Consider the following 26,480-nt stretch of genomic DNA (forward strand, 5'->3'; position numbering starts at 1 on the left):
ACCTGCGCTGTGAACAAGCACTCCGGACACTTGCAGGCCAGACAGCAGCAGCTCCGGGGGATGACGCGCTCCCCGCTCTTAGGGATGAAGGGAGCCGGGGTGCTGCTTGTTCACAGCGCAGACTGAGAGTCATCTCAGCCCTGACTGTGAACGAGTGCAAGGCCCCGGCCTGCCAGTGTCCAGAGATGGCCCTGTGGCAGCTGCCTCTGCTGCTATGGCGGTAGTTACACCACTGATGGGATCGCAGGTAGGTAAAGATAACATTTTTTGTTTGTTTGTTTTTTTAACATGCCGCTATCTGCTGGAGTATCCCCAGTGGGTAATGGCCTATTTATCTACCTGTCCCCGTTCCTACTCATGGACACCCCCTGCTTCCCCTTCTATAGCTATAGGATGCAGAATTGGCTGTGAGCATGCGCGTGCCACCGAACCCTAACAACTACCACTATTATTATACTTAAGGGTCTTTTCAGACCCTGGAATATAATCAGAGACTCAGGGAAGATGAAGAAACATAAAAAAAATCACTTGCTGCAAGCCGGCTGGCTGCATAAGCTAGCTGGATATTGAGCGGCCGTGTGTGCAAGGATTCTGTCCCCCCCCTTCCCCTCAGGGGGCTTACCATTCAGGGAGGGGGTGGGGCCGCCCACAGGCTTATCCAGGGCAGGGAAGTCCTCTTGGATCCCTGCCATCACCTGCCCTGGATTCAGTGTTACTCCTAGCAGGCTTCGAGCCTCTATGGTAATGTCCCATAGAGGCAGGCCAACGACGTTATGTGTTGGGACGCCGGTCTGGCCAATATGATATCAGGCCCGACATTGAAGAGGGCCAAAAGCTGTAGGGAGTGCACCGGAGCCCGGGATAGGTAAGTAACAGTGGTTTTTATGTTTTTCACCTCCCAAAATCTCCTATCATTATACTCTGGGGTCTGAAAAGACCCCAAAGTATAATAATAGCTCATGGGTGGGCCATTATAGGGCATAGTAGAGGCTCAGTCCATTCAACGGGTCTCTCTTAAGTGTCAGTTGATAAATAAAAAGAATTTTTTTGGTTTGTGAGTTGACGCTATTTAGTCTTGGGAGGACATCTTTAGTAAACATTGTGGAACTATAAGTCCCAGCATGTCTTGTCAGACTGACTTCCGCATGTAAGCTTAATGTGACAGCTGCATGGAGATGTCATCCCTATTCCCTCCCACACTCCTCCTCTTGACAACCCCTACCCCAAATCTCCTCCTGTTCCTGTTCTGTAAGCCTATCCATCTGTCAGCAGTGGAAGGTCAGTGAAGAAACCAATAATGTCCAATTGTAGGACGAGTACACACAACGTATCCTTTATAGTTTATTAAAAGGTAAGTACATGAATCAGATAGGAAACCATGCTGTGACGATGTATGTGCCTGTGTATCTACAGCAGTGATCTCCAGCTAGCTCCTGAGAGACAGACTACCTGTTATCAGTGCATGCTGGGAGTTGTAGTTTCCCATAACTGCCTGGCCGCATCACTAATCCTATCGCCGTCCACCTCCGCCACAGTAATCGTTTATTAAAGTAGTTCTGTCATTTCTGTCCGTTAACGCGCTTCTGTTCCAATGTGCAGGGGCTTCTATACTACGTTCATGTTCCATTGGGTCACACGTGTGCGCTCCAGACACTGTCGGTGGGGGCGTGCCCCTGTCGTTGATTGGCTTGCACTTTATTGGTCCCGCCTCTTGCCTGCAGCTGATTGGTCCTCCACTAGAGCGTTCTTCGTCTCCGCGGTAACGGGTGCTACTACCGGTTCCGGCATGGAAGGAAAGAGGCCGCAGTTCGGTAATCGACATCTGAAAGATCCAGCTCAGGTGTTCCAGCATAATGCCTGGTAAGAGCAGGGTGAGAAGTGCATGGCTGCCTTCCAGGAACTGCAATATAATTGTCTGTAGGTTTGTCTGATATTGTTGCTGTGCTCTATTGAAGTGAACGGGGCTGAGCTGCATTACCCCAGTCAACTCGTGGACATGTGAGGAGCAGTTTCTGGAAGAGGGCAGCAAACTGCTACTGATTCTGTACGACCCCTTTAACAGTGATCTGGTATGAGTGATGAAGTCAGTCATTTCTATATACTCATCACTCACATTGGTTACTGAAGGAGATGACTGGCTCAGGTTCATGACAATCCGAAATAAAAAAAACAAACAAAAAACAGCCTTGATGGATGAGATGCTCACTGAGGGCAACCCATGTCCTTTGCTTTTTATGAAGGAGGGCAGAGACTTGTTGGACTTCCCATCACTTGCCATAGGTGTTTTTGCTTAAGATTGTCCAGTTCGACGCAAAATCACGGCGTTTTACAGTACGGGCAAAGTGGATGGGATTCTAGTGTATACCATGCCCACTTTGCGATAAAGACCGCCGTGCAGACATGTTGCGATTTCCAAAACTAGCGCGGTTTTGGAAATCGCAGCATGTTAATTATATATCTACAGAAATGCTGGTGGTTTTCTCATAGATATAATTGTAACAGAAAGTCTGCGGAGGAAAACTTTGCTAACTTTCTGTTTAAAGCGCTGCGGGAATAACCGAGATTCGTTGCCGCCACGATTTTTCCTGCAGCGCTTTATTACTGCTGGACATCCTGTTGGGCCTTAGCCTTAGGGAGCGTTCACACTACAGTCGGTGCCAACAGGTAGTGTCCGCTCCTAGTGTCCACTCAAAATCTGGCACGGACATTAGGAGCGGACACTAGCTGTGTCCGTGACACCTGTCATTTATTTAAATCGGCACCGGGTGCGTTCTTTTGCACTCCGTGCCCTTCCTTCACTGTCCGCATGTAAAGATGTCTGACTTTTCAAGCGGACAGAAAAACCTCAGTCTCTGTATACTGGACTCAAGTGATGATATGCCATGTAGGCATGTCATTGCAGGAGACCAGTATAGCAAGAACTGCAGATGCCCAGGAAAACGATGGCATGTGTTTTTTTTTTTGTTTTTTTTTACTCCAGCATACCGTATGGACCTGGAAACCTCACTTCTCATTTGAGGCGGCTTCTGCCTCAAAATCCTCCTGCAAAAAACCCCCAAAACTCTGTGTGAACTCGACCTAAAGAGCCATTCACACGGAGGAAAATGGTGAGGAATTTGGTATGGAATTTCATTGCTGAGATAAAAGCATCCCATTGACTTCAATGGGAGGCATTTTTTTCAGCGCTGAAATTCCACACCAAATTCCAGACCATTTTCCTCCATGTGAATGGACCCTTACAGACAAATCCACATCAAAATCCAAGCAGTTTGGCCCTGATTCATCTTTTGTACTTTCCTGCAGATTCTTACTGTGTTTTGCTGGTGTAGGATAGAATAATATTTGTCTTCATCATTAATTCCCACATATTCAGTCACTCAGTAAATCGCCTGCCTACCAATTCCAGTGATTGATAAGCGATTGTCTGCCCTAACCTTAGTAATGTTACACAATCATTAGTTTGTGTTTGCTTCTTGAGACATTCTAGTATATCCTATAACTTTTGTCCCTATATATTATACAGGGACAATGTACAGTGGTCTGAGGAACAAGAATCGGCAGCTCACAAGAAAGTGCTTGAAAACAGTTCCCAACCACTTCCACCAGAGCAGCAAGGTAAGATCACTAGTACTCTTAGTTATGTAGTGTTCATGTCAGAATGTGCTTTATGTGTTTCTTTCTCCGTTCTTGGTATGGTGGGCTTTTCACGTAGACACCCAAGGCATATTTATTCCTGTACATTAATAGATTATCCATAATGAAATTTTCTAGCCAGTTCTATAGAGGGCATTAAAAGGTTTGAAAGATGTTTTTGTTCCATTGCACCTAAACTGAAAATAAAGCCTCAATAGAAAAAATCTTGATTTCAAAAGAAAATCCTACTGTTTTGTGTCTATAGCTTCTATACAGAGTTATGTGTGTCCATGGTAACAGACTACAAATAAATCATCTGTATTCTGATTGTGTAACCATACATTCTTCCATTTGTCTCATACGTTTTAGGAGTATGATTTTTGTACCCAATTAACAAGAGCTTGTTTGAAATGTGTTTTAGATATACTATCTTGGATCATATTGCTACTGGCAGCACTGTGATAGATCAGGACTGCCAGCCATTGTAAATTGGCTTGACCTGGAGGAGGTTCTGCTGAAGAACAAATTGATTTACTGCAGGTTAAAGGGATTCTACCATTAAAATCAAAATTTTTTGTTGTTGACACATAGGAATAGCCTTAAGAAATTCCATGCTTCTACCTTTAGATGTCATCTCCGCGCCGCCGTTCGGTAGAAATCCCAGTTTTCGTCGGTATGCAAATGAGTTGTCGCGCAGCACTGGGGGTAGACCCCAGCGCTCAAACAGCACTGGGGGTATCCCCAATGCTGCGAGAGAACTCTCCAGCGCCACCTCCATATTCTTCAGGAACGGCCTCTTCACATGTCGTCTTCCGGCGCAGGGGGTCAAACTTCTAGGCCTTGGGCAGAGCCGACTGTACATGCCCACAGGTCACAAGAATATGGCCGCTTACTTACTGTATAAGTGGCCATTTTTCTGCACCCCCAGTGCTGCGAGAGAGAGCTCATTTGCATACCAACAAAAAATGGGATTTCTACCAAACGGCGGCATGGAGAAGACATCTAAAGATAGAAGAATAGCCTTTATTAAGGCTATTCCTACGTGTCAACGACAAAAAACTGGATTTTAATGGTAGAATCCCTTTAAGAAGAATTTCTATAGGTATGCGCCACGTCACTGTAGATCAGCTCCTATTCACTTGAAGGGCTGCTAACCTGCAGTGATTTAAGCCTGCCCACTACACAGAGAATGGAGCTGTCTGCTTCCTTCTCTGTCCACTGCCTGCTGAGAACAGCTGATCGGCGGTGGTACCAGGATAGGTTATCTGTATATATTTATCCTTCTATTTTAACAGTGGTTTTTTTTTTCCTCTGGTTTCAGAGGAATATGAGAATAAGGCCAGCAACTTCTGGGATGACTTCTACACTATACATGAAAACAAATTCTTCAAAGACAGACAGTGGCTGTTCACAGAGTTCCCTGAACTGTCTTCCAGCTACAAAAGTCGATCAGATATAGCTGAAAAACAGACACAGGAGTCAGATGAGAATAAGGACTATCCAGGATCTTCAGCCACTTATCGCATATTAGAGGTAATGTTAGTAACCATACACTGCGCACATACTGCTTTTAGAGCTTATTCATATGACCGTACTGTGCACTCAACCAAGTACTTTTTTTCATGGGTAAGTATAAAACTTAGGGTGAGTTCACACCTGCGCCGAATTCCGTTATGCAGGTTTCCATTTTCTGCCGGCAGAAGACGGAAACCTGCATTCACTGCCCGCCGGTAAGAGCCTGTGAGTTTTTTTGTGCACTTTTTTTTTTTTTTTTTTAATTGGACACAAAGTCCTGCATGTCCGACTTTGTGTCCGGTTAAAATAAAACTGTTTCGCCGCTTAGAGCAGAAAACGCTCAAGGGCGCTCACGGACGGACACTTTTCAAATGAATGGGTTTGAAAAGTGCCTGCCGGTTTCCGTCTCCTGCCCAGTTTCTGGGGCAGAAGATGGAAACCTGCATAATGGAGTGTGAACCTGCCCTTAGGGTTACCTTTATTAATGACATGTTCTGTGTTTTTAACAGATCAGTTACATGGACTGTTAAAAAAAAAAAATGGTCGTGTGAATAGATCCTATATTTACAACCGGGGAGTCTGCTGGCCATTTAAAAGGGGAAAAAAAAACACTTAGCACAAGGCCATAAAACCCTGTTGTCAGTGTCAGTAGGCACTTACTGCTACATTTGTGTGGCGTATATATAGATACCATAGAGTTACCTGCTGTCTGTTAGTCTTGATGGGGTTAATAGAACTAACGTCTTTACACCATGTCAAGTTAATGTGGCCATACTATGCATTTAGTGGTCACATTACACAGATCACTTGGTGCTCTGTCCTTGGTGATCGTACCATCTTCTGACATGGTCTATTGAGCTGCATTAGTCTGCTGGTGCTAACAGAAAGTTGTCGTCATCTATCCTACTGATGCTTTCTAATTCCCATTACAACAGCAGTCGGTCTGTCTTAATAACATAACCTGTTCATTCTTTTTTTTTTTACTTATTTTTCTTATTCTTAGGTGGGCTGTGGTGTAGGAAATACAGTCTTTCCAATTTTGCAGACAAATAAGTAAGTAACGTTACTTTTTTTTTTTTTCCTTTTCAGATGTAGCAGTAATGGCTTTATGGCTTTATCAAAACTGACTTTGTTCTTGGTTTAGATTCCTTGCAAGGATTTAGTATCTTATTACTCCATTAAAAGTGACCTTGGAATTTCTGGGAAGAAGGGTGTAGGACAGGGGTAAGCAACCTTTGGCACTCCAGCTGTTGTAAAACTACAATTTCCAGCATGCATACTTGCTCTGCTGTTCTTGGAGCTACTATAGAATTGAATGGAGCATGTTGGGTGTTGTAATCTTTATTTTTTTTATGTAGATTGTGAGCCCCATATAACGGCTCACAATCTGCACTTACAGCAGCTGGAGTGCCGAAGCTTGCTGACCCCTGGATGTAGGACCGTATAATGTCATATGCACAAATAGGCTTACTGTTTTTTTTGTATGAGTGTATTGAATGGAACAGAGAGGAGTAGAGAGGCATCAGGATTGAACAGCTATTGGGGAGAGTTATGAAAATTCAGTTGAACATGCTGTTCACTCAGGCAGGAAAAAGTACTTTTTCACAGCCAAGCGTATATAAATGTCATTTTCTTCTATTTAACGGATCATTTTATTTAATTTAATGGACTATTTAAAAAAAAGTGTTTAGCTCCGTTAATAAAATGTCTGGCACATGGCTGACAAACCCTGATGTATGAATAAGGCGAGCCATAGACTCAAGATACCTTTTAGCCAACAGATATAATGATGGAACAAAAGCATGAGACTTATTGAAATTAAACAATCCTGTGCCGTTTACAGCACTTTGCTTGGTATTCAGTGAAGAGGTTGCAGCACTTGGGACCAAACGCTGTGGCCTGTTCAGCCATGTGATCTGTGAGGGTCCTGGGTGTCAGACCATATATTGACCTGTTCTAAGGATAAGTCATCAGTGGGTGAGTCTTGGGGGGGGAGAACCGTTTTAATGAAAGCAAAAGTGAACAGTTGCACAATTCCATGAATAAATAGCAAATGTAGGGTTTGCAACTTTTTATGTCTCCATGTGTAAGGCATCCTTTTTGGCTATTTTGCAATCATTAGATCACATGTCCCATAGATTGCAATATAAATTTATTGCAATCTTCTTGAAAATCACTGTAGTGCCACAGGCAAGTCTCAATAGTTATTATTCTCAAGACTCTTGGCTGTCTTACTGCAGCTCTTGTCCCTGTTCCGACACTGCTGATTTGGGCCAAGAACTGGGCTTCTGGATATCTGGAGCTTAAGGTATTCAATTGCCAGAAAAAGTCTCATGTACAATTAATATGCAAGAGATTTTTTTTGTCAGTGCCCAAAAATTGCTATGGCGCCAGTTCAGGAGATATTTCAATTTCTGGCTCTCACTAACAAATTTTCAAAAACCTTGCATGGTAGATGTATTTGGGTGTGATGTGGTTATTTGGGTATAATTACTGTTACTGACGTGTGTTTTTATCTACAGTGACCCTGGCCTGTTTGTGTATTGCTGTGACTTTTCTTCCACTGCAGTGGATATTGTAAAGGTATGACCCGTTGTGACTAAAGTATGCATTCAATTATATGAAATACTGGGGGCCTTGTACTTGCATACTTGCATATAGCTATATGCAAACCTACATGTACAGCCTATGATGTTAAGCTGCTGATCATGTTACTTAGCAGAATGGTAAGGGTATGTTCACATTGAATTTTTTGTGGCTTGTTTTTTTTTTATTTTTAATGTCCCGTATGGATCTGACAACTTCCCTTAAAAAAAAAACAAAACAAAAAAAAAACAACATAGTTTTTGGTGCGGTTTTTGCAAAAACTGCAACCAGAAAAATGTGCAGTGGTTTTTTTTTCCAACTGACTGAATCCGTATGAAGAGATGTTATGTCCCTTTTTTTTTCTTTTTCTCTCTAGCTAAAAAAATCAGCTAGACTGCTACTGACTCAGTTGAAATCGATGGAATGTTTCTTTTCAGTCAGATTCCACCTTAAAATCAGCCTGCACAAAACTCTGTGTGAACATACCCTTACAGGGGGTGGGCAATCTGGTTGTCTAGCCACTGGAAAGGAGCGTGGCAGGAGTGGCTTCAAGTACAATATACTTCTGGCGGGATTCTTTGTCAACAACATAATTGCAAGCCCCCTTTAACTCCAAATGTGTATTACTTTAAATATAGACATTTATAGTGAAAAAGTTTGCAATGGAACATGTGCCACTTGTGATAATCCAGTGGGTCGATGTTCTCTAAGGATAATCAGTAATTCTTGACATTTAGTGGTCTGAAATAAAACAACAACAAAAAATTTCACCTATTTTAGTCCACATTTGCACCAAAAGAGTTTGAAACCAAATGGGGTTTATTTATTGTGCAGTTTTTTTGCGTACTTGAGTATAAGCCGAATTTTTCAGCACAGTTTTTGTGCCGAAAAAGCCCCCCTCGACTTATACTCGAGTCAGCAAAAAAAAATGTGTTTTTTTTTTTTTTCCCCCTTTGGGGGGGGGGGGGCGGTCTATGACCAGCCGCAATATTACTGTATAGAATCTCCCATAAAATAGTGGCGAAAAAAAAAAAGAAGCTTTAAAAAAATTACATTTCTAAATCTCTCCTTTCCCTAGAATACATATAAAAGTAGAAAATGACTGTGAAACACATACACATTAGCTATCCCTGTGTCTGACAGTGCCTGGTCTACAGAATATAGGGTATCTGCAGTGCTCCTGTTCCCTCAGGAAGGGGTTAATAGGAGCACTGCAGATACCCTATATTCAGCCAGGCTGCATTCCACGTCTGGGAAAAAAAAACAGTGCTCAAGCTCAGGGAAGGGGCAAACGGACAACCAAAACACCCCTTCCCCAGCACCCAGCAACTACTGCACCCAAAAACTCCAACCATTTTAATTTTGGAAATTTTCCAGTAGCTGCTGCATTCCCCCCCCCCCCCCCCAGGCTTATACTCGAGTCAATAAGTTTTTTCAGTTTTTTGTGGTAAAATTATTGTCCTCGGCTTATATTTGGGTCGGCTTATACTCAAGAAATATACGGTACATCATAAATGTTGAGCAAAACTCTCCACATGAAATTGTGACTCCTGTTCTGTCTGACATAGAGGATATTTTTACGCTGTTGTACTGGAGTGCATTTGTGCACATTCTAAATCACTCCAAATAAACCACAACCCCCTTTTTCCAACATAATCTCCAAATGATGAGTGATATTGCCCAGAGAATGGGCGCAAATGAATGGTAAATCTTGAACAAATCCCCAAAAATAAAAACAAGAAAAAAGTGGTAAATATACACATAAGAGGGGCAAGTGGTTTGATAAATGTGCCTCAATTGTGAACTTTTCTGTTAACACATTGGGGCTATCTGATGCTCCACTGGGATCTTGGTTTAAATACATCCACTGTATGTATATTGGTTATTGAATGTTTGTTTTTTTTGTTTTTCTATTTTGACCAGTTTCACATTTGCATTTTGTCTTGTACAGAGTAATCCAAATTATGATCCATCCCGCTGCTTTGCCTTTGTCCACGACCTCTCAGACAAGAGTTCCTCTTATCCTATTCCAGAAGAGAGCTTGGATGTCATCGTTCTCATCTTCGTCCTTTCTGCTATCCTTCCAAGCAAGTGAGTGACCTGTAAGATATGGAGCTTATTGGAGCATAAGGACATTATATGGATTTTAATAACTGCAGTTTCAGGTTTTTTGCTGAGCTTGCTGTAGTGTGATGCTGATCACTAACTTTTGTGGCCGCGAATAAGTCATTCTTGTAAGTTTGTAATGTGCAAAAACGGTAGACAAAGTCAAAGGGTTATCTGTGCTTTCTTGTGCATCATTGCTTCTTCATTCTTGGCACAAGTGGTGCCCCCTAGATGTGGACCACACCAGTCATACATTGATGATATCTTTTTGACATGCACTCAATAATTTACATGTTTAACCCTTTCACTGCTTTTTATCATGTTCATACAGGATGCAAGATGCCATTACACGGCTCAGCAAGCTGCTAAAGCCAGGCGGTTGCATTCTCTTGCGGGACTATGGACGGTATGACATGGCTCAGCTGCGCTTTAAAAAAGGTACTTTACACATTTAGTTTTTATGAAGACTATTTGCTTTAGGTTTCTAATTTTTTTAGAGCAATTAAAAATGGTATGAAATTTGGAATGCGCTTTAGTTTATACTGTCTTTATTGGTTTATATCCACAGTTAATGTTATTTAGATTGGAGTGTTACTGTATGAGTGATGCTGACGAATGTTTAGGGTAGACTCCTCTTTTTACTGAGCTATAAATATATGGTGACTGTGCTACTTCCTATACTGCAACATAAGTGTATGGACAGGGATAATATAGGCTCATATGACACCCTTCATCAACATCTGTGATCAGAGCGACCTCTGATCCTGTCAGTATACCCCTGTGGTACCGTAATCATTCTACAATGCAGTATTACCTCTGTAGCTTATTGGTATGCAAAAGTTATTATTATTGTGAAACTAACAAATATTGTTAACTGAAGAAGGGAAAAAACATAAACTTACAAAAGTATAAGCTTCCCCCAATATTAAATTAATTATTATTTATCTGTTATAGTGGTTATGGCTGGTACTACTATTTTTGTGCATCCTGCTTCCCCAATAAATCTGAATAAAAGAACTGAAATAAAAAAAAAAATATAAAGCTATATTGAATAATACATAACATTCGTAGTCCTTTTCAATGTGGTAATCCAACTATAAAAACGTTAAAAAAAAAAAAAAAAACATTTCTAATCATTTGTATTATCTTTATCATATCAACCCACCAGTAGAATGGCGGGGTCACGTGGTGAACTTTTGACAAGGGTTCCCCCTTCCCCGGAGAACCCTGACCGACTGACCAACTCCCTCCCTTCCCACATTCCTACACACAGTATGATGCCCCATAGTGGTCCCTGCACACAGTATTATTCTCCGTAGTGGCCCCTGCACACAGTATTCTGCCCCATTGTGGACCACCCATGAACAATTATTATACTCTGGGGTCTTTTCACACCCCTGAGTATAATAATCAGAGACCCAGGGGAGGATACAAACATAAAAAAAACAGTTACTTGCCTCTCCCTGGCTCCGGCACACTCCTCACAGATATCGGCCATCTTCAATGATGAAAGAGACGTCATTTGAGCTCGGGCTTGCTTCGCGATGCATAAGGACGTAGGCCCTGGCCATGTGACGTCACCAAATAGGACCAAACGCCTGACGTAGCCAGGAGAAAGGTAGGTAGGTTCATGTTCCCTCACCTCTCCTGGCCCTCCGATCATTATACTCCCTCAAGTAAAATGATAATCTTTGTGGGTATCGCGGGCCCGTGGCCTCACTTACTGATCCCGGCTCCTGCTTACAGCCGCTTCCGCAGAAGAAGAAGCATTGGAGGCCATGAGCAAGAGTCAGGATCATTAAGTTTCTGTAGCAGGTAACGGACTATGAAAAAAATAAAAATAAAAATCTGCAGCAGTGGCGACTGCCGCCGGTCCCCTAATGTCCCGGGCCCTGTAGCAGCCACTACCACTGCTACCCTGGTAGTTACACCCCTGCAACCCACAGAATAGAGTGATGATGTTGTTTAGACTACATAATGAACACGTGAAAATCCCAAAAGATACAATGGTAGAATTGTTTTTCTTGTGTTTTTTTTGTTTGGTTTTTTTCCCCCCCAAAACGGCAGACTCTTTATGGGGTGAAAAATTTGATACGTAATTAAACTCATATCAGTTTATTGCTTTATACTTGCATGTAGTTATTGGTTCACTTGTGGAAAGATACTCTGATTAAGGGTGTTCAGGGACTTGCATATTGATATTGTTAGGATACGGCACCAATATGTGATCACTGGGGCTATAGTGCCTCTTCTCTGTGCCATTGACTTGATGTGAAGTGGTGACATGATACAGCAGTAGTAACTGAAGTGAATGGGGATGAGCTACAATAACCTAGTACGGTATGTACAGCAGTGTGTTTGGTATTCCATGAAGAGACTGCAGCACTCTTCTGAACTCTATGGACTCTTCAACCAGCTGATTGGTTGAGACCCTGGAGGTCGGACCCCCACTGATAACATATTTTTTTTCCTAAGGATAAGTCATTTATAAGTATGTCCCCAGAAACCCCTTTACTAGAATCTTACCTAGTTTTACACATTTACATAATATCAATCTACCACTCTATACAGCACATTACTGTGAACCTATATGAAGGAGTGTGATGGATGTTGCTGGGTAGATGGTGGGATAGGGTCCCAATCCGTAGTCTATGTCATAAATGATCCCACCGAGAAACAATAAATCTTTTTGCGTTATTGCGTTTTATACAATGCTTGTTGAAAATGAAAAATAAACGTTTTCGGCCTGACCGGCCTTCATCAGACTCTACAAAACAAGTATAATACAAAACAAAAGACAAAAGTGAGTATCACACCACAGCATGTGTTTTTGTACATTAGAGGTGGGTGAACAACAAATGACTATACATAATATACAAAGTCATCACTACTACGTTATGTTGGAAACAAGATAAGATTATCAAGTAGATATCACAAGACACAATCCTGGAGCGTGCAAACTGATCGTCATAAAAATACATAGAAAATATTTCGCCGTCTCATCGTGTAGGTCCTTGGTCACTTATAAGTAAGTATGAAACATAGAATAGACTGAAAGATAATATCACCGTCACACTGATAGTTAATGTAGTGATCTCTCGATTCTCTACGCACCCCTACAAGATGTAAGTAGAAATAAGAAAGTGATTACAGATAAATGTATAATAGGACATACCGTTTCAGGTTTTAGTAAGGTTAGAGATAAGGAGACTTTCCCAGAAGGGTGTGTAATCCTGTGGGTAAATGCATAATGTTATATGATACAGGATAGTTCAGAAACTTTTAATGTAGAGTTAAATTGCGCTTCCCCCACAGGTAAGGGGGTAACCTGGGGACCCTATCAATGATCCCTCTATCCCATAGGGCACACTGCACCACTAATGCTTCAGCCAGTACTGTGAGGACAAACCATACAGGTAAACCTCCTTGCTATTTTAACTATTCACATACATGGCCATAATATGGTTTTAAGGATCATCTGTATGTTTACCCGCAGCTATCATATTCTTCATCTTTGATGTTACCAGCATCCTGGACTGTGCATAACAGCCACTAACTACTTTAGACATTTACTGAGGGTAAGCTACACTTTAACCCTACGTTGTTAGCTACTTGTCCATGCTATGTAACCATACACGGTCTGATCATGGCCCTAATCATAAGCCTGTGTGTTTGCCTACAGCACTCTCACACTATATCTGTGATGACACCAATACCCTATCCTGTTAACAACATCCAGTTAACACTATAGATAATTACTGAGGGTAAGCAACAATTTAACTCTGCATTAAAAGTTTCTGAACTATCCTGTATCATATAACATTATGCATTTACCCACAGGATTACACACCCTTCTGGGAAAGTCTCCTTATCTCTAACCTTACTAAAACCTGAAACGGTATGTCCTATTATACATTTATCTGTAATCACTTTCTTATTTCTACTTACATCTTGTAGGGGTGCGTAGAGAATCGAGAGATCACTACATTAACTATCAGTGTGACGGTGATATTATCTTTCAGTCTATTCTATGTTTCATACTTACTTATAAGTGACCAAGGACCTACACGATGAGACGGCGAAATATTTTCTATGTATTTTTATGACGATCAGTTTGCACGCTCCAGGATTGTGTCTTGTGATATCTACTTGATAATCTTATCTTGTTTCCAACATAACGTAGTAGTGATGACTTTGTATATTATGTATAGTCATTTGTTGTTCACCCACCTCTAATGTACAAAAACACATGCTGTGGTGTGATACTCACTTTTGTCTTTTGTTTTGTATTATACTTGTTTTGTAGAGTCTGATGAAGGCCGGTCAGGCCGAAAACGTTTATTTTTCATTTTCAACAAGCATTGTAGAACCCTTGTGAATAAAACGCAATAACGCAAAAAGATTTATTGTTTCTCGGTGGGATCATTTATGATATTACTGTGAATCTGATCATGTAATGCAGTCACTTGCATAAATAACACTGTGACACCATGTAACACTTGACACCATACCTCAATATACACTCTATGGGTATATAATTCCCATTGGATAATGAGAACTGCAGCTGTATTATTCACTGGCCCTGTAGTCGATTTGATCTTGTTGTCCTAAATTAATGTATGCTTTATAATTTACAGGACGCTGTCTTTCTGAAAACTTTTATGTCCGAGGAGATGGAACAAGAGTATACTTCTTTACACAAGGCAAGTCTATAATGTGTAACTCCCATTTCCTTTTTTATTTTTTTGCTATTTTTTTGGAGTGGGAGCTGAACATTTTTATAATATACTTTAGTGATCTATCAAACGTCCTTTTAAGAGAAAATAGGCTGTAAAGTTCCCATTTACAATGATCTAACAAAGCATTGCCAGGGAGACTTTGTCCGTAGATATGTACTGAATGTAGTACATAGAGTTGGAGCATTTACCAAATGGGGATGGTCAATTCAAATGGCCATATCTTTGGTTTTGTACCACCTAGAAAAATGGTTCTGGTATCATAAGAAAGTTGAGCAGCTTTCATATGCTGCCAAAATTAAAGTATTAGCTGTAAAATAATTAGAGATATCACTAGTTAAAAACTAGCCCTATAAATTTATACACATATATTTAGAAAGACGTCAATGTTCTGAATTCAGTGCACTGTTGGTTTTCCCATTATGTGACCTGGGGCTGGAAATATCAGTGCCATTATAACGGCACCGATGTCTGCCCACTGTCAGAAAGGTGTTCCTGACAGTCTAGATAGGCTGTAAGGAACACCCCCCCCCCATCCCCTGACAGTACTTGTCCATAGCCCTGTACTGTCAGAGGAGGCGTTCCTCACAGCCCAACTAGACGGTCAGGAACGCCCTTTAAAAAACAGCATGTGCCTGAGGACATGGAAGGTCCTCTTGTAAAAACAAAACAATGCAACTCCCATGACCTTACACATGGAGTCCCTGCTGGATATCGGCATTGTTTACATCTGACCTTAGTACTTCTGTGACCTGTGTCTAGGCTTCCCTTGTTTATATGTACCGACTCAGATGCTAGCACAAGGAAGTGCCCGAAACCCTCCCTCTGTTTTGCTTCTCTTCCATATATAATTGTTTTTTGCCTATAGTAACTGTGCAGTGCTTTGATCCATTCTTTACAGACAGTTGACACCAGTTTCTTCTGCGGTCTGGCTTTTGTATTGGTTTCTAATCTGTGTTGTATTGGATGGACTTCGTCTGTTTGGGGCCCTGGGCAGTCCACTTTACTGCACTTATATAAAGAGGGAAGCTATGCAGTATGACATTTTATCTATTTTATACTTACATGTTTCTCAGTGGCTAATGATATTGTTGAATCTTTTGCTTTGTGACTAAATATACTGTAATAATTTTCTTAGATGAACTTGGAAATTTGTTGACCACTGCCGGCTTGGAGAAAGTGCAAAATACAGTGGATCGCAGGCTACAAGTAAACCGTGGCAAACAGCTGACAATGTATCGTGTGTGGATCCAATGTAAATATCGCAAGCCTTTTAACTCTCAAACTCAACACCAAGATAGCGCCACACCATGATACACTGCCATATGATGGAGTATATTTCTGTTTTACTAAAAAGAGCAGCTGAGACTCTTGACTGGCCTTCCATTCAGTACAGGCATATATGTGCCAAGAGTAACCCATAGGTGTAATAAAGACCAATCGCAACCCCACATATATTTATTGGAACAGACTTTCAACAGAAACTGTTCAAATTTTTATTGTAGAAACATAACTGAACAATTTGATGTTTCCAATACCCTAACACTCAAAATGATCATTTACTGCTGCTTTTTACCTGTTAGAACTTATTCATTTTGAACCAGTTCTTAATTTTATTTCAATAAAAAAATGTTTTTTTTACTTGCCGTTTGAGCTTTTTACTTATCGTTATCTGATGATAATTTTATGAAATTAAAGTAAGCTACATCTCCATCAACACACAAAAAATGAATACAATGGGGCAGATTTTTCTAATACTATTTAGTTAGACTGTGTAGACTTACAGTTTTAGAATGTCATATTTATCCCAGTGACTGGGCATCTTTGGACTTTAAACCACCGATTTGTTGGCTTAGATTACACCAGAAAAATGTGCAAATATTTTGGTGGATAATGGGCACAATTTTAGTCATGCTCCTTGACATCCAAGGTGCAAAAGGATCTAGAAAAATTAAAGAATATGGCGCTATGCAAGTATGTCGGCCATGATTTTGGCTCATTTTCATTGTTAAATCTACCCTAGAGTCCACTATTTAATATTCTACAACATTAAAGGGGTAAAAGACTCTAAATAGAGATGAGCGAACGCCGTTCGATCGAATAGGTATTCGATCGAATAGCAGGCCGTTCGAGGTATTCGATTCCAATCGAATACCACGCGGAAAACGCAGTAAAAATTCGTATCCCCTCCCACCTTCCCTGGCATTTTTTTTTGCACCAATAACTGCGCAGGGGAGGTGGGACAGGAACTACGACAACGGAGGCATTGAAAAAAAACTGAAAAAACCCATTGGCTGCCGAAAACATGTGACCTCCGATTTATAAGAATAGTCAGCGCCATCTTTGTTTCATTTTCCGGCTTTGAGACATAGGGACAGACGTGCTGCTGAGGGCTAGATAGGGACTAGCTTCAGCTAGGTAGGGAAAAACGGAAGAAAAACAACAGCTCTTTTCAGAGCTATACTGAAGGGAGAGGAGTCGAGCTTTCCACGGGGTGTCCCCCCAAAACAGGGATACAGAACAAATAGGTCCGGCTATATACACTCAACCCAGCTTTCCAGGCAGTGTCCCCCCAAAACAGGGATACAGAGCAAATAGGTCCGGCTATGTACGCTCAACCCAGCTTTCCAGGCAGTGTCCCCCCAAAACAGGGATACAGAGCATTAAAGGGGCTCTATCAGCAAAATTTTGCTGTATGAGCCCCACATATGCGTAAATAGCCTTTTAAAAAGGCTATTCAGGCACCGCTAATCTTATTTTAAACCCCAGTCCCGTTTTAAAATAAAACTATAAAAACATATATGTAAATCATACCTTTGCATGCACGGGGGGCGGTTGTGCACGATACGACGTCAACTTGTGGCACGCCTACCTCTTCTTTCTTCTTCTTTCGGCAATGCCCTCCAGTCCTGGCTCTTCCCGGCTTCATCTTTATCTTCTTCTGGCAGTTCAAATACGATTGGTTGAAATCCGGCGCGTGCGCAGTAGCACTCCCTCCGGAGCTACTGCACACACTCTGGCGCCATTTTTCTCAATGGCAGTGCCGCCGGAGTGTGCGCAGTAGCTCCGGAGGGAGCGCTACTGCGCACGCGCCGGATATCAACCAATCTGATTTGAACCGCCGGATGAAGATGAAGCCGGGGAAGAGCCAGGACCGGAGGGCATTGCCGAAAGAAGAAGAAAGAAGAGGTAGGCGTGCCAGAAGATGACGTCGTGCATATTCAGGTATGATTGTAGTCCCACTAAGTGTAGGGCGCAGAGAGATCGGAGTGGACAGGACTGTGTTCAGCCAGGTACTCCTGCAACATGCGCCTATCCTTGTCCCTCCTGGTGACACTAGGCCCCTCAGTGGCGGTAGTTTGGCCAGGGAGTACCGCTAGGCTCCTGTGTGACAATGAGATCATCTGCCACTTCGTCATCCTCCTCCTCCTCTTCCTCCATCAATATACGCTGTGAAGCAGACAGGAGTGTTCACTGAGGGGCAGACTCTTGAGCATGAACACGACTGCAGGTAGTGGCTGGCTGGTGGAAAAGCAGCTGGAAGCATTATCCGCTAGCCATTGTAACACCTGTTAAAATGGTGTTCTGGTCTGCGTTGTACCCTACTTAACGCAGCTGTCATATCAGGAATTGTGATGAGCGCATGCTAATGTTTCTTTCGGTTTAAAGTTATGTTTCTGTCCATATTAATGTAGAGGAAAGAAGTTTTCAAATTATTTATCCACTTTCATAGAGGTTCTAGTGAGTTTGTAAAGTGTCCAGTGGAAAGGATGGGATAGGATTTCACATAAGTCTGCCACCCATGGGCACTCATGGTGCAGAAACTGAGGGAGTATGTGAATCCCTATCCATATAATTATAGTTTCTTAGATCATTTAGGAAAATATAGCGATAGAAGAATAACACTATCTCCCCATAGGTTGATATGGTACTGTCTATAGCTGCCCATGTGATGCAGTGTGGAGGTATGATGGAATTAATAGAAGCTGAAAAAAAGTGACACTTGGGCTAAGGCCCCACATTGCAGAAACACAATGTTTTTTTAATGCAGATTTTGCAGTGTTTTTTTTTTAGACAAAGTCAAGAATGGAATTAACATAAATAGGAAGCTTTTTTACGGTTCCCTTCTATTTTCCATTCCTTTTGTAGCCACTCCTGACTTTGGCTAAAACAATTGCAGCAAAATCTGCAACATAAAACACTGCGTTTCTGCCACGTGGGAGCTTAGCCTTGAAGAGGACCTAGTCACCACCTCCAACAAGTCCAGCTCTTTACATCATATAATAGGAACTGATTCTGACATAGCTGTAATTTTCTTTCTAGCCCCATCGTTCCCAAGCAATCAATGCAGTTATCTTTGGTGCTTGTTATGTTACTTAGTCACTGTACTGTCAAGAGAGCGATGTCAGGCAGGAGCAGGCAAGGGGTGCGTTTCTGAGCTCTGACACTGTCTTTGATTGGAGCTCTTGAGTCACGACCCTTTGCCTGACACTGCCCATCTGACATTACATTAAATAGCACATTGGGCACCAAAATTAATGGTTGTTTCTTAGTTACGGTGGAGGATAGACGAAAAATCTCAACTGCACTGGAATCAGTAGAGCGGCACCTATTAATAGATGCTAAGAACGTGAATTGGTGGAAGTCGTGAAAGGTACTCTTTAAAACTTATAGGAACTTTTGCCTCCTCCACTAACTACACATCTTTTCATCTTATGTGACACTCCACTGATTCCAACCAAGTTAGAATTTCTCTAGTCCCTTACGTTCTTAGCAATTGGTGTTGGCAGCCAATATAATAATTAGGATTATTACTGTCAGGTGGGCAGTCCTAGACTGGAGAAGATAGACAGTAGCCAGCCGCCTGCCAGTAGAGAGTCTAATTATCATATTGGGCGTTGAAATTAACAGTATCAATTGCTCAGGAATGGTGGGGACTAAAGAAATAAATGTTAACTACACCAGGATCTGTGGAACAACACCTACTAGAGGATTCTAAGAGGTGGTGCTAAAAGGTTCTGCTGTCTGATAAGGATCAGTGTAGTATGTCATAGTCCGGGAAGAGGTGACATGTTGGAAAAAAATGTTTTGCTGGACTGCTTTATTAAATACTCAGCCACAAAAGCATGCTATAGCTGATTTAAGATCCTGTATTACAACTGAATTTACATTCATAGTATGACCACAACAGTACTGACGTAGTTCAGTTAACCTCTGGTGACCTTAAGTTTGGATAAGTTGGATTGCGGTGGGTCATAATAATCCATTTATATGGCACAACACTACATATCAGAGAATAAATATGCAATCTGCTCACAAGAACTTACAGCCTGAGATGTGATGAAAAGCTTTTATACTGATCAGAGTAACCACCTGAACCAGTCACTTAACCAGGATATTTGTATTCAGATAAGAGGAGCATTTCACATGAAAACCTCTTTAGGGCTGGATTTGCACAGCCATTTTGTTTTCGTATTATATGGGCCATATTACAGCCACAAATCCCGCTACAGGTCCAATAATGAAAGCTTACAGCATCATACGGTACATACAATGCAGCTAGTTTCAAGAAATAAAGCAGCATTTGGCAACAAAACCAATTTATAATAAAGGTTACCATAAGCACCGACCAGCACTAAAGCGGTGCAATACTTCGGTGGTTAGGCCATGGTGGATAACATCTTTAAATTGAGTCTTTCACCAGGGAACTTGATGAAACCAACCACAGTGCATGGTATAGTACGTTATGTGAGCACCATCATACCCCCACTGCATCATTTCCTTTAAAAAGCTGTATATATATATATATATATATATATATGCAAATGAAGAGCAAATGTAATGGGGTATGCTAGAGCCTCTGCCTTGCAAATCTGAGAGCCTTATTGTACAAAATCAGAAAAAGGTCACTGTATCCACCAATAGGAGACATTGGACTGACTCCATGAACATAGAATTGTCTATTGTCCTTTATGTATGGCCAGTGATTTATACAGCTTTCCTATACAGAACGGTATGCTTATGTGATCAATCCACTTTTTCTGCTGGCTTCAAGAAGTGGATATAAAAAGCTCAACATGTAAACCTACCCTTAGGCTTTATGCACACAACCATGTGTTTTGTCAGTTTGCTAGCTAGCTAGTTTTTCACAGCTGGCACACTGACACATTATATTGTAATGACCCCATACACACACTCAGGGTCGGACTGGGGTGCCTAGGGCCCACCAGTGGGATTATTTCCAGGGGCCCACCCTACTGCCATATGTAATATCGCCCGTCCAGTTTTTGCCATTATACACGTTTAAAGTGCATTTTCACGCACAATACAGTGTGCAAAACAGCTATGGCTACACTACTACTTCCTTCATGCAACCAAAGATCGCAGTGTCCCTTTGGGACTCTTTCACATTAGTGAATGGAGTCGCATTGGGTCCCTCAGGTTGCAATGTGACTCCATTCACTAACATGAGTGAAAGAATCACAGGGCGACATCTTTGGTTGTATGACAAAAGTTATAGCCTTATGCTAGGTTCACAACAGCGGCAAGCTCTCCGCCATACAGGTCCACAATGGGACCAGAATGACGGAGAGGTGGACTATCAAAATGGCGGTTACACACAGACAGTGGCAGACCTCATTAACATAATGAAGTCCGCCAGGTGTCAGCCATTTTCAGGCATTGTCAGGCAGATAAGGGTATGTTCACACATCAGTATGCCATCTGTCCGTTTGAATTCAGTTTGACACTTCAAAACGGACTGATGCACATACTGATTGTATACTGACACCTTTTTATGCTGATAGCAAACGCTCTCCGTCCCCTAGAGGACAGATTAGCAATTGTAAACAGAGGAGAGATCAGTATGTGCATCAGTCCGTTCTGAAGTGTCAAACTGAATTCAAACGGACGGATGGCATACTGATGTGTGAACATATCCTAAGTCCTCAGCGTTTCTGAAACTTGGATATTGTTATGCTGGAGCTCTAGAAAAGGGCACCAGCATAACAATAGAGTGGGACATCATCTATGGGGTGGGTGGACTACAACTCTCAACAGTTCCAGGGCATCTGGAGCTGCTGGGAGTTGTAGTAATTGAAAGATTTGGGGGCATCTTTCGATTGTCCACCTCAGACAGCGGGGGGATTGGGGGTGCTAGCAGCACCATTACAATAAATCACAACATTACAATAAATACAATGCAGTCATATTTTGTGCAGTAATACTCACAGGAGACGTCTTCCCACATTTCCCGTCTCTTCCCTTTGGACCGCCATGACCACTTCTTCCAGCTGTGACTTGACTCTGTAAAGTTTGAAACACAGACATCTTTGACTCCTCACTTCTCCACACACCCACACCCTATATATATATATATATATATATATATATATATATATATATATATATATATATATATACAGTAATATATATATATATATATATATATATATATATATATATATACAGTGATACCTCGGTTCTCGAACGCCTTAACTTTCGACCAAATCGGTATTCGAACAGGAAATTCGAGAAAATTTTGTCTTGGAATCCGAACAAATATTTGGAACTCGAACAGCCGAACGTCCGAGATTAGCCGAGTTGAGCCGAATGGCGTTCATTCGGCCCAGCGCCTTGCCTGCGTCATCATTGTGAGTCAGTGAGAGAGAGAGAGTCACATTGTGGAGAGAGCCACGCTTTGTGTGTACTGCACTGTACTGCAAATTACTGTACTGTACTGTACACTGAATTTAACCCTTAGACATGGGTCCAAAGAAAGCCAGAAGCCACATTCATTCCCTCCTGCCATAAAGGTTGGTACAGGTACAGTAAATGAAACACAATTTACTGTACTGTACAGTACATTTTATTTTTTTTGTTTTAATAAATACACTTTTATTTCTTATTTCTTGTTGAGACTCATGTTTTTCTACATATTATATACAAATTAGGCCAGTAAATAGGCATTTTCTGGGGCTTGGAACGAATTAATCCAGTTTCCATTATTTCCTATGGGTTTTTTTGTTTCGGTTCTCGAACAATTTGGTTCTCGACCGACCTCCCGGAACGAATTATGTTCGAGAACCGAGGTATCTCTGTATATCACAGCAGCCCCTGCAGCCTATATTATGCCCCACGGTGGCACAATAGACTGTGGGGCATAATAGAGGTTGCAGGGGGGCCACTGTAGGGCATAATAGAGGTTACAGGGGCCACAGTGGACCTTTCAAGCTCTATTATGCCCCACAGTTGCACACCCATGAACTATTATTATACTCGGGGGTCTTTTCAGACCCTGAGTATAATAATCGGAGCCCCAGGAGAGGTGAGAGAACATAATAAACACTGTTACTCACCTCTCCGGGATCTGATGTTACTCCTAGCAGGCTTCGGGCCTATATGGTAATGTGTCAGACGTCACGTGGTCTGGGATATTACCATATAGGCCCAAAGCCTGAGCTAGCAGTAACATATAGGCCCAAAGCCTGTGGTAGCAGTAACAGCCTGTTACCATACAGGCCCAAAGCCTGTGCTCGCAGTAACAGGCTATTGCTACTACCACAGGCTTCGGGCCTATATGTTACTGCTAGAACAGGCTTCGGGCCTATATGCTAATATTCCAGACCACGTGACGTCTGGGCATTAACATATAGCCCCGAAGCCAGCTAGGAGTAACACCGGATCCCGGAGAGGTGAGTAACACTGTTTATTATGTTCCCTCACCTCCCCTGGGGCCCCGATTATTATACTCGGGGGTCTGAAAAGACCCCTGAGTATAATATTAGCGGCAGTGGGATCGCGGCCTGGCCCGGGCCTATTCACTACCGCCCGCCGCGGCCTAAAGTACAAGGGGAAGCGGGGGCGGCAGTGAGCAGGTCCGGGTTGGTAAATAGGCCGCTGCCTGCTGGTAGATACTCCAGCAGGCAGCGGCCTATTATAAAACAAAAAAAAAAGTTATTATACTTACCGTCCGACCGCGCTCTGCCGCTCCCGCTGCTGCCGCATCCTCTTCTGTCAGACGTCTGTGTATCAGCGTAGGCGGCGTGATGACGTGATGACGCCGCCTACGCTGATACGTAGATGGCTGAACAAGCGCAAGGAGATCAGTAGCTCTCCTTGCGCTGGTTCTTAGGATTAGGGGAGGCGCCCTAAGCGCCTCCCCTAATCCTCCTCTGACATGGGCAGGGGCCCGATTGAAATCATTTTAGCATAGGCAGGGGCCCGATGGGGCCCCTGCCTATGCTAAAATGATTAGCAGTATAGTCCGGGCCCGGGGGCCCACCGGGGGATCCCCCGGTGCTCCGGCGGGCCAGTCAGACCCTGCACACACTTTCATATTATCACAAGCCCATATTTAGGGGCCATGAGCCTGGAAAGGTCTTATACCTTTTCAGCCCAGACAAAGGAAATTAATGTATCTGGGGAAGCACGAGCAGTGCATGGATATATCATCCATATGCCATGCATGCCATTCAACCATGGACCCGTGTGTGTAGCTGTGTGTTAGGCTGAAGATACACAAAATGCATAAAATCTGCAACAAAAAAGCAACAAAAATTCCAAGTGTGTCTTCAGCCTAAGAGTAAGTTCAGAGTTTTTTTGGTCAGTATTTTGAGGCCGTATCCACCTCAAAATCCTGACCAAAAAGACGGCTCCCATTGAAATCAACGGGAGCCGTTTCTTCCGTCTCCCGGAAAAAAGAAGCGAGGTACTCATTCGTCAGGCCGAGTCACCTCGCGATTCGGCCTGAAGACACTCCCTCCTCCAAATGAGGCCCATTCATTGGGCCTAATCCGGAGCAGAGTGCGTGGCTGGATGCCGATGCAGTGCACCTCCGCTTCTGGACCAAAAAGTTGCCGTGTGAACTTACCCTAAGGCTACATTCAGATAACCGAGGTGCAAAACAGCTGAGAAAATGCCATTTTTCATGGCCGCTTTACATCTGAGGGCCACCCATTTTCATAGATTCCCCCCTACATGTGAGTGTATGAAGGGAAGGGTGTATAAAGGGATCTGTGAAAATGGGCCAAAACAGTACATGACCTATATTTTGACAGTCCATTAACACGTACCATCAAAATAATGATCAAGTGAATAGCTCACATTCAGTAACACTGAATTTAATGCTGTCGTGTGACGTCCATTAAAAAATTAATGTCTGAATGTAGCTTAACACAGCTACTTATTTGCTTTTCTGGTTTTCAGAAAATATAATTGTGTACTTCAATACTACATATGATTGATGTAAGTTGTGCAGCTGCAATGGGGGGCCAGTTTCTCAGGAGGCCCTAGCACCTAGATAGCAACTTTGTAGTCTCTACTAGATTGCAGGTAAATGTCTAAGCTAATGAACTTCAAAATTCATTTTTCTTGGAGTGCTCTACCAGATGCTGTATGTGCAAAGTTTTTTTCTCTAGGGAAAAATAGTCCCATAGATGGAGCAAGAGACAGAGGATATCACAGTGGCACATGGCGCGATATGGGATCTGTGAACTGTGGTGCAGTCTCCGTACCATGTACATAAAGCATGCTTCACAAGAACGTATTCAGTATATGGGGACTCTGTGTTGGCCTGAACACTGTCAAGGGACCTGGTCTTACAACATCAAAATCATCTATGATGTTGTGTGTCACTGTCTCACCCAGAGGTGTAACTTGAAGCTCCTGAGCAAGAGCCCACAATCTGGAATGGGACCTCAACCTACCATGTGTCATTAAGTGTAGTGTTGTATTTTACGTGTCAGAGGGATATTTGGGGCCCCTGCAGTGTCCCTTGCTGGTATCAAATGCTACTGCTGCAACTGGCCAGATCGCTAGTCATGTCCTGTTCTGTAATGGTGCCTCAATATGGGACAGTAATACTGCGGTGACTTACAGCATTATAGATGGCTGAGTTCCCAGTGACTTGTCATATACCTTCTTCACGTGGTTGTATTCAGTATAAAACCTATTCCTGACCAAAGATTTTGCAAAAAAATGCAATTAGAGAACACAACACAAGTGTATTTCCTTTTACAAAGACCTTTTCATTGATGAGATCATATGCTCAAACCAACTCCATATGCTAAAATTATTTGTGTCATTGCAGCTTCCCCTATAGTATGGCTGGTTATTCCCTAGGAAATAATGGAACCGTGTATTGGGAACATCAGTACGCTGGATTACTTGCAGACCAACAGGCCCACTACTATAGACCATCATACTAGCCTGCTAACAATTTACTAATCAGGAAAAATTAGGCCTTATTTACCATTCAGCTATATTGTAGTGATAGGCATTGCCCTTATGGAAGCTGCCAAAGTGTGAGAAGACTTGGGCTGCAAAGATTCCATTTCTACTTGTTATTGCACTTGTTATGTTCTTGAACTAGCAGTGGGCCAGCTATAGAAAGCACATAGTCATCTTTAGGCTCTATTCACACTTCTGCTGTAACATCTATTTTCTTTTATACAAACTGTAGTGGATATGACAGATATAAGGGGTGTTCACAGCACTGTTGGATGACCGTTGTGCTAGGTGGGGTCCGTTAATTAAAAAAAAAAAAAAAAAAAAGAAGAAACTGACCTTAACAGATGCTAACTGATGTTAATGTCCATTTTTATACTATCCATTTTCTTGTCTTATTTTTTGTTCTGATTTTTGAATGTACACAGAAAAAAGAGAAGTAATAATGGATAGTATAATGAGCGACCGCTTCAATAGACTTCAATGTTAAAAAATAAGACACCTAACATCCGTCTTAAGTCCGTTATTTTCAACAGACCCAAAAGTCCTGCACCCGGCTTTATTATGAAAGCCAAAATAACGTACCTGTGATGGATTTGGTGAAATTAATGGGATTTTTAAAGGATTTTTGACAATCTGTTACTGTCCGTTGTTAACATTTTCTGATGCTAGTGATGG

The 26,480-nt window shown here is 42.2% G+C and overlaps 1 protein-coding gene across 1 annotated transcript; it reads left to right on the forward strand.

Moving 5' to 3' along the window:
- Nucleotides 1-1,268: 1,268 nt before the first annotated feature.
- METTL2A (methyltransferase 2A, tRNA N3-cytidine) lies at nucleotides 1,269-16,174 on the forward strand. The gene is made up of 10 exons (XM_075278654.1): nucleotides 1,269-1,351; nucleotides 1,600-1,860; nucleotides 3,524-3,615; nucleotides 4,955-5,166; nucleotides 6,152-6,201; nucleotides 7,671-7,731; nucleotides 9,686-9,825; nucleotides 10,172-10,278; nucleotides 14,478-14,543; nucleotides 15,715-16,174. Exons 2-10 carry the CDS (start codon nucleotides 1,619-1,621, stop codon nucleotides 15,888-15,890), a joined length of 1,146 nt encoding a protein of 381 aa, XP_075134755.1. The 5' UTR covers nucleotides 1,269-1,351; nucleotides 1,600-1,618; the 3' UTR covers nucleotides 15,891-16,174.
- The last annotated feature ends 10,306 nt before the right edge of the window (nucleotides 16,175-26,480 follow it).

This window comes from Leptodactylus fuscus, chromosome 6 (genome assembly GCF_031893055.1).
Source record: "Leptodactylus fuscus isolate aLepFus1 chromosome 6, aLepFus1.hap2, whole genome shotgun sequence".
Taxonomy (NCBI): Eukaryota; Metazoa; Chordata; class Amphibia; order Anura; family Leptodactylidae; genus Leptodactylus; species Leptodactylus fuscus.